Source organism: Rhineura floridana, chromosome 1 (assembly GCF_030035675.1).
Source record: "Rhineura floridana isolate rRhiFlo1 chromosome 1, rRhiFlo1.hap2, whole genome shotgun sequence".
Lineage (NCBI taxonomy): Eukaryota > Metazoa > Chordata > Lepidosauria > Squamata > Rhineuridae > Rhineura > Rhineura floridana.
The window spans coordinates 76,376,453-76,390,772 of NC_084480.1; the positions used below are offsets into that span (position 1 = coordinate 76,376,453).

At 41.4% G+C, this 14,320-nt stretch overlaps 1 protein-coding gene across 2 annotated transcripts in view; it reads left to right on the top strand.

Annotated features, from left to right (window-relative positions):
- The window catches only part of LVRN (laeverin), a 60,284-nt gene that overhangs the window by 3,778 nt on the left and 42,186 nt on the right, over positions 1-14,320 (top strand). For both annotated transcript variants that reach the window (XR_009762339.1, XM_061624514.1), the window contains exons 2-5: positions 5,558-5,700; positions 7,230-7,405; positions 9,809-9,935; positions 11,326-11,480. Coding sequence is in view for 1 of the 2 variants with exons in the window: in XM_061624514.1 (XP_061480498.1) it covers positions 5,558-5,700; positions 7,230-7,405; positions 9,809-9,935; positions 11,326-11,480 (601 nt within the window). In the remaining variant the exon portion in view is untranslated. The remainder of the gene's footprint in view (positions 1-5,557; positions 5,701-7,229; positions 7,406-9,808; positions 9,936-11,325; positions 11,481-14,320) is intronic.

Here is a 14,320-nt window from a genome sequence, read left to right on the forward strand (position 1 = left end):
TTGTAAAAGTTATATCTCTTTTCCCTAGCTTTCTTGCCAACAAATTGAGCCAAGAGATTATCAGTAATTTCTCTCAGAAGATCCCATTAATAAAGGATAGTTTGGGGTATACACAATTTGAAAAAGGCAAAATTAGAGAACAGAAGAAAACTCCGGTAACATTTAGAAGTCTTCAGCCAGTTCTGTATTGTGAATTAACTTCAAAATAGTATGTGCAGTAGTCTCAGATCCATCAATTCCTCTGTAATATCTAAGATGATCCTTTTCCAGTACTATGATTTTGGGAAGAATGGTCCAGTTTTGCCAAGAAACCAAATTAATTCACAACTTTTAGTTGGCAGTAGAGCTCATCTCCTGAGAGAGTAGCTGATTTCATTCCTAAAATATTATCTAATTCAGGGGAGGGGCACTTTTTTGGCCAAGTGGGCCAAATCCTTATCTGTATCCACCTCATGGGCCAATTTGGACAAGTGTGCAGGACACAATGTCAGATGATTGACAATGGGTTATTCCACCCATCTATCAAAGTCCCTTGCACAGTGCTTTCCAAGTGCCCGACAGCCAGCTGGTTGTTGGGCACTTGGGAACTGCAGTGCAAGGGCCTTTGCAAGCCCTGTGCTCAGTATTCCCAAGTGCCAAGCACAAGGCTGGCAATGCAGCTTTCTGCAGGAATTGGCTCTGCAATCAAGTTCCCTGTGGCGGAATGCAGTCAATCCAGCGGGCTTGAACTCACTTCAACCCTGCTTTCTGCAGAGAACAGTGCAATTGAATTCCCTATGCGGAATTCAGTTGTGCACCTTGTCCAGCCACATCTTTATCTGCCATACACCTGCTATCAGCTGATGGATGACTTCAACCCTGTTTTCCATAGGGATCTGCTGTGGAATCGACAGCTAATCCAGCCACAACTTTACTTGCCCCAGATATGATGTCACATATGATGTCAGGTGGGTGTGGTTTGGGGGAAATGGCCTCATAGGCCAAAATTGGAACCCATGCCAGGCCAAATTTGGCCTGTTCTAATTGGTGATGTACTAGCCACCAGCTTCAATTTGTGTTGCTAAGATGTGTTTAATTTATTTAATTCATTGTAAAAGGATATTGCTACCTGTGATGTTCACAGAGTCTCTCACAAGGGCCTGACCCATGGTGGTCAGTAAAGTCAGTCCCTCAGCTACTCTGCAGACTCCAGGCTTCCCTTCAAATACCTGTTACGACAATCTATGAACTCTCCCTTTATATTATTACTCAAATACATCTACAGCTGATGTGTTGGGTAAGCTATCTTTATTTGAGAATCTACCCAAGAACACAGACAGTTAAACATAACATATATTTAATTCAGAACTCTTTAATCTTTATATACTGAGTTTTTCTAGTTCTTGTTTCCTGATCTGTTTCATTTCACAACCATGTATACTTTAATATCTTCCTCACCTCATTTCCCCCTCTGTCTTTCTGTCCCTCACAACCACTCTCTTCCCCATCTAACTGCCATTCCTCAACATCATTCCGTACCAGTCACTCACTCTAACTCCACCCAACATTCCATTCCACATCCCTATTGTCAATCATTCCTTCACTTTCTCTTCTTTCCTACCATCTCATAGTGAAGTGTGTTGTGTGATTTTCCCCATTAGGTTTATGGAGCTCAAAATAGTGGGATTTTGTGGGGGAAAGTTGGCAACTTTTGTAGTCCCTAACTATCAGTGTTTATTATCAATGCTGATGTGGCCCTTTCCATGTGCAAGGCTTAGGATAAGCATCCCCTCCAAAAAACAAAGTGCATGTAAGAGAGTCATGCTGTACTACTTCCTGTAGGCACACTTACCCAATCACCATGGCAATCTCCAACTACCCAGTTTTGTACTCCTTTTAATCTGTGCTGATCTGGCTAAAAGGAGTTTGAGAGATTTCCACTTTTCTCCTTTTGGGGAAGCTGCAAAGATGGGTGGGGTGGTGCAGAGGAAATGAGCTACTGTGGGAGGCTTACGGAACCCAAGGACCCACAAATTCCTGCAGATGGTCCTAGGTGATTCAGATGGCTCAGTCCTATACAGACACCAGTCGAAGTGAGTTCAGTTGATATCTGGGGGAGTCTGCTATTATTCTTTCATTCTTAGTGAAGCCTTTGCCTCTGTTTTGCCGATTCTCACAGGTGTGAATCTTGTAGAGACTGATGCTGCAATCCTAAGCACCCTTATGTGGAAATAAGTATCACTGAGGTAAGCAGGATGTCTTTCTGTGTAAGGGTGCTTAGGATCGTGATGTTAATGGACTTTTATTGTAAGTTATTGTCATGGTCCTCTCAGGTCCGTGACTTGGGAATGGTGCAGTATGCTGTAGGTGGAGCCATCACCAGAAGCTCATTGAAGGCTGGGTAGTGTATCTACCAAGTCACTAGTCTTGACAGGTATTATTATTATTATTCCTTATAAGAAAGTGGCGTATGTGTCCCCACTCATTTTGATCATCACAACTATTGGCCCAAGATCACCAGTGAACTTCATGGCTGACTGTGGATTTGAACCTGAGTTTCTCCAGCTCTATCTGGACACTGTAACTATCCCACCATACTGGTTCTCACTAGTCAAAACAGTATCACTGTCAGATATATCTTCAGGAGGGAGATCAGTGACCAAATCTTTTGATGTATTTTTTCTTCTCCTAAAAGCAGCTGCATCTCCCCCCACCCTTGGATTGGGGCTTTGTGCCTATTCCCTAATTTGGCCCTGATGCACATCCCCCTCCCCCTCCAAAGCTGCTAAACTGTGGAAGCCAAAACACACAAGCACATTACTTGCTTGCATGATTTCTCCTCTGTGGCATTCAGCAGCCTCTCTCAGTGTGTGCTTAATTTACATCAGGAGATCAGTTCAAGACAAAAGGGCCGACACACTTATTCTTAAAGGCCAACGCTACACATGATACGGAGAGAGACAGTCTGATGGGGAGGACACTTTTAGAGCTACTGCTGTTGCTTCAGCATCTTCAGGACAAGTGCCCTGTTGGGAGGAGAAATGCAAACTCTCCTTCTTTCTAGCAGGGGGCACTTCAGACCAGCACATCCCAAAAGCAGTATTTATCTTCCAAAGTGTTCCTTAGCCACTCCAGAGCTGCTGAAGAACTCCACACAATAACAACACTAGAGTCCCTATCATCCTTGGACCTTATTAACCTGCCCCCCTGCTACATTTGTTATAGATGTACCATTTCTTTTTTAAAAATTAAGCAGGTGGTTACTGGTGATTTATTTATTTATTAATTAAATTTATTAGTCGCCCATCTGGCTGGTTGTCCAGCCACTCTGGGCGACGTACAAAATAAAAACATACAAATACATTAAAACATTAAAAATCTCAACAACAATAATAAAACCTAGCCCACCCCAAAAGCCTGCCTGAAGAGCCAGGTTTTCAAGGCCCGGCGGAAGCTCATCATAGAGGGGGCATGGTGGAGATCATTTGGGAGGGAATTCCACAAAGTGGGGGCCACAGTTGAAAAAGCCCTCTTCCTAGTCCTCACCAGTCTAGCTGTTTTAACTGGTGGGATAATCTATGATGATCTAATTCAATGGTGGGAAACCTCAAGTCTGTGGTCCTAATAGATAAGGCTGGCCTCCCTATTTGGCCCACAAGGCTATTTTGGCAGAGCCTTGCCCACCTATACAGCTCATGATGTCTTGTAAAATGTCAGGTGTGGGGCAGGTAAAAATGTACTCCCTGCTGAAAGTGGAGTTTGGAGGCACACCAACTAGGTGATCAGCAGCATCTGCAAAGCCCTGTACCTTGCAAGTGCCTACAAGCATAGTGACACCTGCAAAGGCACAGGTTAGTAAACACTGATAATCAGTTGATCAGTGACACCTGCAAAGCCATTGTGTCAACCACATAAACAGGAGTACTATGCCACAAGCCAGGAATGAACTGTTCATTGAAGCTATTTCCCCAAGCCAGGAAGGGCCATTTAGTTTGAAAAGCAGCGTGCCTCAAGTCAGACACTAGTACATGGCCTGTTGTTGCTGCAAATAAAATGCTGACTTCTTCAGTGATTCAGCAGTGTCTGGATGGTGACCCCCTGGTAACCCCATGCACCTCCCCAATTTGCACATACCTGAGTGCATGTGTTCCGTAATTTTAAAACCTTTACAGCTAGTTGGCATCAGCTTCCATTATAGCTACTTGTTTATGTGGCAAAATACACCTGCAGCTGTTGCAGAAGGAGAATACCTGGAGAACAGAGTGGTTCCAGAGAATGCAGGAGCTGGCCATCCCTGATATAGGCGCCCTAAAATAAGAGAGACAAAATAACTTCTAAGTCTGTCCCAAGGTATATTCCTTCCAGTAAAACCCTGTATACTCTTTCCCTGACAATGACTGATCTAATATCCTTCACTCCTTCATTCAAAAAGCTGTTTGGTGTGCTTGTAGTTTATTTTGCAGGGCTAGATGTGCATACCTACTGGATAGCGTAGTGAAATTACGTGTGCCTTAGGGGAATGCATGTGGAAGCTTGTTTCCACGCATGTGCTTGGATCAGGCTAATTTTATTTATTTATTTATTTATTTATTTATTACAGAGCTAGTGTGGTGTAGTGGTTAGAGTGTTGGACTATGACCTGGGAGACCAAGGTTCAAATCCCCACACAGCCATGAAGCTCACTGGGTGACCTTGGGCCAATCACTGCCTGTCAGCCTCAGAGGAAGGCAACGGTAAACCACCTCTGAACACCGCTTACCATGAAAACCCTATTCATAGGGTCACCATAAGTCAGAATCGATTTATTTATTTATATCCCGCCCTTCCTCCCAGCAGGAGTCCAGGGTGACAAACACATAAGCAATAACAATTAAAGCATCTGAAAACAATACCAATGCAGATGTAGACTGGAATAAAGATATCTACTTAAAAGGCTATCTATTGAAAGAGGAAGGTTTTCAGTAGGTACCAGAAAGACATTAGAGACAATGCCTGCCTAATACTTAACATGAGGAAATTCCAAAGGAGAGGTGCCACCACACTAAAGGCCTAATACTTATATTGTATGGAAGAGACCTACTGATGTTATCTGCAGAAAGCCCTCTCCTGCAAAGCATAGTGATTCAGTAGATATATAAGGGATGAAATAATCTTTTAGGTATCCTTATCCCAAGCTGCAATGGGTTTTAGTACACCAGAACCAGCACCTTGAACTTAACCCTGGTAGCTAACTGGTAGCCAGTATAATCCTTTCAGCAGGAGCTTAACAAGATGGTGATATTCTTGCCCCAGCAAGCAGTCAAGCTATTGCAGTTTGCACTCGCTGTAGCTTTTGTGCCAACCTCAAGGGCAGCACCACATGAAGCACATTGTAGTAATCCAGCCTCGAGTTTACCAACACATGGACAACAATAGTCAGGCTATCCTGGTCCAGAAACTGTTGTAGCTCTCTTACAAACAGAAGCTGGTAAAAGGCACAACTAGCCACCAAGATCACTTGGACTTCTAGTGACAGAGATGGATCTAAAAGCACCCCCAGACTACAAACTATTAAATTTTACACTATTTATCAATTTAGGTGGTTGGTTGCATCACACCTAGAACCTACAGATGCCAGGAGAGTTTATCCATGCTTTGATGAGCCTGCTATGAAATCTACCTTTAACATCAGCATTGTTCACCATCCAAGCTATGTTGCACTTTCCAACATGCCAGCAATCGGTAAGTAAATGAATGGAAAACTAGGTTTTAGTATGATGGGATCTACTAGTAACAACAACAGTACTAGTCTTATGCTTAATTATGTTGCTGTTGTAGTTGCTGTCAGGGCTAGTGCTAGAGGGCGACCAGGTCAGGCCGTGGCCAAGGGCCCCTGAAGGGCCCCTCCTTAGGGTGGGTGGGTAGCGCTCCCATTCTGCAATCTGCGACAGTGTCAGCTCCCGACCCTGCTGTGGATCTCAGAGAGGGAGCTCTCAGCCACCCCCCTACAACCGTGCAGACCCGCGACCCCCACCTGCATGCCCCATCTACTTCTCCCATTGAGGTGAATATTGGCCACATTGCACGCATGCCTGCCATCAACCAAGATGGCAGCCAAGGCTTCCCTAAGGGGTTAATGCCCCTGCTGCCATCTTGGTTGATGGTAGGCATGTGCACACAGCGTGGCCAGCATTTACTGCAGCAAGAGCGGTGGGTGTGGGCAGGCACTGTGGGCCCAGGGCAGACTGGTGCCCAAGGGCCCAATCATCTCTGGCACTGGCGCTGGCCCTGGTTGCTGTAGCCAGAATTAAAAAATGCCAGGCACCCCTGATCTTCCAGGTGCCTAAAAAGTGGATGCTAGCACCTAGGAATCTGAAAGATGTGTTCAGTCCTGATACATTTTTGCTCTTGTTGTCATTATCTTCATCAGTTTGACTTGCAAAGTGTTGTCCTTTCCTTTCGTTCTGAGTGATCAGGGAGAGGCAGTCATCATATCCGGGATATAATTTTTTTAGGGGCTCAAGCACCAGCAAAACCCTGTTGCCTGCTAGCTAGGCAGGACCAGCCTTGGTAGTTGGGTTGCCTCCCCCCATCCTTTCAACTTAATCGTGTCTGTAATCAAAAGGAAGTGCTTTCCCAGCCATAATGACTGCTTTCCCCAGTACCACAGAATGGGAATTATCCAGGTCTTTCCTTGATCTTACAATACATGTGAGCAGGGCATGGAAGCAATAGAAATGTGTTCTATAAATTGGGCACCAACACCCTTCTTCCTTCCAAAGCGGTGTGCCTTCCAATCCCATTTCCGAACAGGATCCTGAGTATCACTTTGGACTTCTGTGGCTCCTTTTAGAATCCAGATACTAAAGAACAGCTTGTCACTCTGTTCTGGAGAGCAGGAGTTGCTGAAACTACAAGGGATTTAGCAGGGTTTTTTTGTGAATAAATACTTCTGTCATCGTAAGATATGTGTGTGAAGAAGGGGAGGAGATGCAGGGTTTGAGTATCAGTCTGATGAATAAAATGGGCCCTGCTATTTGGCCAAGGAATTAATTATGGCAGATGCAAAATACCACTTTTTGACATTCCATATAGTATGGATTTTGTGTTTATGAGATTGAAGGCTTAGACCCTCTTAACAACCATGTATTCAGATGTACTTCCAGAGTTTAAATTGGTAAATATGCTTTAAATGCATTAGCTAAATCTACAATCTGTACAGAATAAAATAACTGTGATATTCAGTATTCATGTCTATTGTTCTTTTACAGACGTATATGAGTACAAAGGTGTGAATGAGAGCATACTGAGTACTTTGAGTAATGGGACCACCACGATTAATTGGACCGTCACAACATTTGAAAGAACACCAAAAATGTCCACATATATCACTACTTTTGTGGTCTGTAACTTTGATTATGTCACCACAACAGAGAGAGGCAATGAGGTGAATAAGTCTGTTGATTTTATTATAGATGATAATATTTATTAAATACTTGCATTTATGAATGTGTTTTATGTTACACAATATGTACTTACGTTTAAATTATGATATAAAATTAAGTAGAATAATAAATTATATTCTGAAAATGCTTTTTCATTCTTATTCCAGCAGGGCAAGAAATAATTGCCAATATTCCTTTTAAGAGTATGGATGAATGTAATAAATTGTCATTTCAGATTATTTTGCAGATGTCTCTAAATCCAACCTCTGTAGAGTACAGCCTAGTATGATGTTTCTCATCTCCAAGTGCCATTGTATATGCATATTTACTTGGACCAATACCAAGTTGTAAGTGCACACTTATTTTTCGTTGGTGTTGCCTCCCCACAGAAGATGGATATGGAGACATCAACACTCCTCCCCAAAATAACAACTTCTTGCATTCATCCAAGGTCTTTGTGAGGATAAACTTGGCAAAGATGTTGTATGTACATTTGGTGGAGATGTTCACAATGCTGTAAGCAATACCTCTGAAAATAATCAGTCACAGGAACTGCTGAACTCATGCAGTAACAATTCTTTGGGAAGATATGATCCAATATTCCAAATATTATAAAGCTAATTTACTCATAAGCTGTCCCAGTGACCTCAGTTGTCAGTCTGTGGACTGTTGATCTCATTCTGTCTCAGAAGGCATATGTCTCAGGTGATTTGCAAACTCCCATAAGCATACAGCATCCAATATTCTGCTAGCAGCCAGAAGATAACTATTTTTGCACTAAGCTGCTGCAGTATCTAGGCCTAGAAAAGCCTGTCTTCACTTTTTTTGGTGGGAGTGGGGAGTGACATGGATTGCCAATCCCATACCCCTGAGCTCATTGTAATGTGGGGTTGTATCCTGCCATGGCCACTAGCTGCGGTCTACAAAACAAGAGTAGGTGCACTGCTAGGAAGGCAGACCTAGCTGTAAGTAATCAGCCATGGTAGCAGGTATAGCAGGTATGGTTGGTCTGGAGCAGCAGGATGACTTGCTTCTACAATGCCTGGAATCCAAACGAGCTCTTATTCTCCCTGTCCTATGCTCTGACCCCTTTGAAATGGATGCAGACATTTAAAAGTGCAGTTCTTGTGCCTTGCACTCCATCACCGTCTGGCAATTTCCACCCAACTGTGTTGGTGTCTTTAGGAGGTCCTTGGCAGAGAGTGTTGTGGCTTTTGGGGAGGTGTAATTCCAGGGAATGCATCTCACGGGGCTCTTTGTGACTTGTTCCTGCATTAGTGTCACAGGACTGTTGAGAACCTTCTCTTCTGAATCCATGCCCTTGTGACTGCTTGGTCATGACAGGGTAGGAGGCAGTTGCAGGCAAAATGGATGCTAAGCACTTTCCCTGCCTGCTGTATCTCCCAGTAACACTTCCCCGCTAGGATAATGTGAGGTGGTGGTGGTGAGAATGCATGAAAAACAGCTTGGGGAAGGGCCTGCAGGGGACAGTCACTGGGCAGTAAAAGGGTTTATGTCTCCTGCCCAACAGTTCTGCCATACTAACACTCTCCAATCCCTACACTGGTGCTGTGAGGCAAAAACAGTTTTTTAAATCCCATGTTTGCCTCATTACATGTAATTCCACCTTTAATCTGTGTTCACAGCATATTTTTTGGATGACTTGTGAGAGCACAAAGGAAAAAATGAGGAACATTTAAATGTTGAGCACGGTGTCTGTTCAGCAATACAAGCATCCTATTAAACTCCACTCGTTCTGTACTCTAATGCTGCTGTCCTGAATGCATGGTGTGAGTTTAGGAGGGAAGCACTGCATGGGAACAGGTAGGCCCTGCTAAGCTTGTGCGCACTTTCTGTCTCTGAGATATTTCTCTGTCTAGATATTCAACTATACTTCATTTATTTTAACTAGTCATTAGAGCTAATTCTTAAATTGACTGGTGGCTGACTGCATGCAATCCAGGTGTTAAATGGTTCTTGTGAATTGCAGCCACAATAAACAATTATGCGGAGCAGGCTCCATACAGAAACCTTTCAAGTGACTGCCTATGTAGTGCTCGTAATGCAGGAATTATCCTTCCTGTGTTGATTGTCAAATGTTTAACAGACTCAGAGCATGCACAAACCTAGTAGTGCCATTCCCATCTAGCAGCACTTCCCTTTCCCCTTCCTGCATATTCATTCTGAAATGTTAGGTAGTCTTCAGAGAATAAGGCAATCCAAACAGAGGTCTAAAATACAATAAAGTTTTAAGGAATTCTGCTTAAGGCCTGTGCATTTTCCATGAGAAGTATTTTCAAAGCAGAAAGTTATTGTAAAATTTCATGGTCACTGAAGAAGAAGTAGTTATATGAAATAGATTCTCAACTGTTGTCCAAAATAACAATTTCTGCGCATTTTCATAGATACGCATTTGGGCTCGGAAGGATGCAATTAGAAATGGATTTACTGAGTATGCTTTAAATATCACTGGACCAATCTTTTCATTTATGGAAGATTTACTTAACGTTAGCTACCCTCTTTCAAAAACAGGTATGTTTACTTGCTTATTTTTAAAGAAACAAAGCCTTAAAATGTTTAAAAACTGACAAAAATTGTGCTTGTAATTGTGTAATATGTTTATGGAAATGCTGTTTTACCTTTTTTTCCTGGCCTTTACTTAAAAACCTACACAATGTTTGAAGAATAGCTATTCTAAGCAAAAAAAAAACATTATTTTGACCCAGAAATTAACTGGTTTGTTTTGGTATGAACTCTCCTAATCAGGCTACACTTTTATTTTATTGTATTTTAAAGGCTTCTACTCTATTTTTAAAAATCTAAATAATTCTCAAGGTGGCTTACGACACAACTATGCAATTCAGCAGAAAGCTATTTGTCTTTTAGTAGTGGGGCAGCTAAGTGATGCTGGGAGGATCTGACATTCATGTCTCTCTACAGCTCTCTGATTTCTGCTACTGCTTTTAGGAATCTGTAAAGAACTCAAAGGAAATATCCCCCACTAGGAAATATGCTATCAGGCATCTCTAATGTGCTTGTCCTATAGATGTATATATGGTAAATGTACTGCCCAAGTGAAAGTAGTTTGTTTTCTTGGAAAGCTGAGACTAGAATACCCTCCAAGGTGTTACAATTTTGGGAGTATTTTTTGATGCAGTGACTAGCTGCTACTCTGGAATTTATGTTACGCAATTTATCTTATTCATAATAGTTCCTTCTTTATTTACTCATTTCATTTTTCTCTCACCATTCCTTCCTTCACCACACCTCCTTTCACCGCACTTTCTTGCTTTTTGTGGTGCACCTCACCTCTAAGTAATTAGCTTTTTCATGAATCTTCCAAGCTGCCATTTTGTTACAGAGAGTATGTACAGCAAAAGAAAGTACTTCTTTCCACTAATCGACTTATGGAATTAATTTCCACAAGATGTGGTGATGGCCAGATAGCTTTAATAGGGGACTAGACCAATCTATGAAGAATATGTTGATCAGTGGTATTTCTGTTGGTGACCATGTAGAACCTCCATGTTCACATGCCATGTGGCACTGAATATCAGTTGCTGGGATCAACAGTAAAGGGCTGTTGCCTCCAGGAAGCCCACAAACAGGGCTTGAAGGCATCTGATTGGCTACATGGGAAAGCAGGATGTTTGACTAGATAGACTTGATTAAGCAAGACCCTTTCTATGTTGTTTTGTATGAATACTGCCCTGTTTGTTTGCAGTATAAACATAGAAAATGGAAATCATATGGGGAGAAAAAAAAGCTCCCAATAGTATTTGCTAGGTTTATTTTCATGCTAATATTGTCAGTCACTGAAAATCTTGGAGATGGCAGGGTAAGCAGAGACCACTCGTGTAAGCATATTAAGTATGAAATTGTTAAAGCTACCTCTTTTTTCTCTCTATTTAAACCAATTCAGATCTGATTGCACTACCTGATATGGGAGCTGGTGCTATGGAAAACTGGGGGCTAATGACTTTCCAGGAAACATCCTTGTTGTATCGCCCACAAGATAAATTCACAGGCACGAAAATTTGGATTGGCCAAATTGTTTCCCATGAGATAGGACACCAGGCATGTGGTAAAATGTTCTGTACTTTAATTTATCTTCAAAATGAAGTCTTCAAAATGAAGTCAATATTTCTAAGTAACTTTAGCTGCACAGTTGTAATTTAATGTGAAAAACCAATCATGAGAACTGCCGAGTGTCTTAAATTGCTCAGGAACAAGGTTTTGGGGGTGTGTGTGTGTGTCCGGATACAAAATTCATTAAGAATTTGCCTTTGTTCAGGTGCAAAAACAGGAGTACTTCAATGGTACTTACAAAATGTGGAGTTGGAAAAAATATGCAGCTGGAAAAATGGGAGAAAGTTAGACAAGTTAGCTGTATGTGTTTATTAAGAATTTAAATGACAGTCAATGTCAGGAACAGCATGTACACAAATTATGTTCGAGTAAAATGCATTCATGTTTCCATACTTAAAACAAACTGCCCAAACCATATTAAAAATCTTCTTTTTGGCTGGTATCTCCTCATCTTCACCTTCATCTTTGGGCAAGTAATCCTTCATCACATCTTTGTAAATAGCATTGAAGTATTCCTGGTTTTAAGACCCCCTGTGGCACAGAATGGTAAGCAGTGGTAATGCAGCCAAAGCTCTGCTCGTGGCCGGAGTTCGATTCCAATGGAAAGAGGAAGTCGAATCTCCGGTAAAAGGGGTCGAGGTCCACTCAGCCTTCCATCCATCCGTGGTCGGTAAAATGAGTACCCGGCATATGCTGGGGGGTAAAAAAAGGCCAGAGAAGGAACTGGCAATCCAACCCCATATATACAGTCTGCCTAGTAAAAGTCGCAAGACTGCACCCTAAGAGTCGGAAATGACTCGCACTATAAGTGCAGGGACACCTTTGCCTTTTTATTCCTGGTTTTGCACCTGTTAGTAACTGAACTAAGGCAAATTCATAATTAATCGCCCTGTATAGTAGATAAGAACTACTGACTCCTATGGAGAAATCACCATTGATATAGGTATAAGCAAGGAGCAAAGCACAATTTGTGTTCATTTGGCTTTTTTTTCTAATGTGCGGTGTCTGATAGGGAATTTGTACAATTGGGAAATGTGCTTTAAAAAAAACCCTGCCGGTCAGGAGTATAGTTTCTTGGGAAGTAGAAGACTCATGTAGTAGATATATCTGACATATGACATTGCTAGTGGTTTATAGATAATTGCATAGAATTTTAAAGTTAATAAAAATGAATCCTGGCATGACATTAGAACAGCCAAAAACCATCCTGGTGTTTCCATTGAGATTAACATAAGCAATGTGGATACTTTTTTGACACTATTTCAACAGACCTTTCACTGAAAAAAGTCGCTAATACATGGAGCACATTTACTAATGAAGGACTCACTTAAAGCACTTAGATAAATGTTGCAACAATGCAAACAATTCCTTGCATTGCTGCAGGGCAGCAGAATTGTCTACTTGAAATGTGAGGCTTCCTGCTTCTCCTGCCGTAAGTAGCACAGCGGTATACACTAATAAGATGCTGTTTAAAAGAACGCTGCCAAAAGTAAGCCCTCTACATAGCATTTTGGTGCCACACAGAAGGGAAAGAGTGCCAAGGGTCCCTGCTGCATTAGCAGCATGGTTACAATCTGGTCCTAGTAGAAATGTAGGAGGACAAATAAATACACACCAATAAAGCACACAAGAATTACCTTGCTGGTTCAGTTTATAGTCCATCTGGTCTAGCCAGGTATATACGGGAGCTCCCGAGCAAGGCATGAAGGCAATAGCCTTCTCATGTTGTTTGTTGCTATCATCTGGAACTCAAGAGGTATTTTGGCTGCAAACATGGAGGCTTAACTGTCATGGCTAATAACAGTTGATGGACCTATTCTCCCACTTATGTTAAGAAAGAACTTACATCTTTAGGGAATTCCGTAAGTCAGTTATGCATTGTCCCTTTGAGCTCATAGTGGGGCTCCTTATAACAGATTCTATTTCCTGTCAGCAGAATGTAGTATGGCTGTATGTGTATGGTAAACAATGTTTCAATGTAGTGGTAGCAAAATAGGCCCACTATATGATTGATTTGGTTTGGCATCCTGGCATCCTTCTCTGCACAATACTAGTTTCCAGAGTTGCTTTGATTGATCCATAACATTTGAACAGGTATTAAACAATAGTGTAGACATACTCTTGCATATAAGTATTAGAGATGGTGAAGAATAACTGAGATCCAAAATGTCAATCCAAAATTCCAATAATACTCTTTAACTTGTAGCTGTACTTCTGTTTTGTTAGCTTGGTATAGCAATGCAGAGTTTGTTTCATTTTTTTACTTTACTTTGTTAAATGGACACTTGCTATCAAAGTGGTCTAGTCAATCAATTTAGGCTTTAAAGAAAAAGTTTAATTTGGCTACTGCACAAGCATACCCTCTGATTTTATCTATTCAGATTAATCTTTTTTTAAAAAAAATCACTTATGTGACTGCAGGAAGCGATGTGGTTCAACAGAAACAGATAATAACAAGGGGAAGGGTAGAAGTGGAAGCAAGGAAGGAAAGGGAACTGTGGGAAACACTTTAACATTTGTTTAGCACCAGACTATTTTTGTTAAAAGCCTAAAAAGTATTATTTATTGAAAACATAAAACCTGATTGATTGGCATCTGCTCTACAAAACCTCAAACCTATCAGATTATTATAAACTTTAAACTGCCACATGCCAAACAAACCTTTTGACACCCCCAAGTTACTTTTCTGCTTATGTTAAATGACCCTATTTCTCCTATTCTGTTTTCCATCGTCTTGCTTTCCTATTTGTTATGAGTTAAACTACAAATGTTTTATTTAAAAGTGTGTCTGAAAAAAAAGTATTTGTAAATATGAAGAATGCCATACT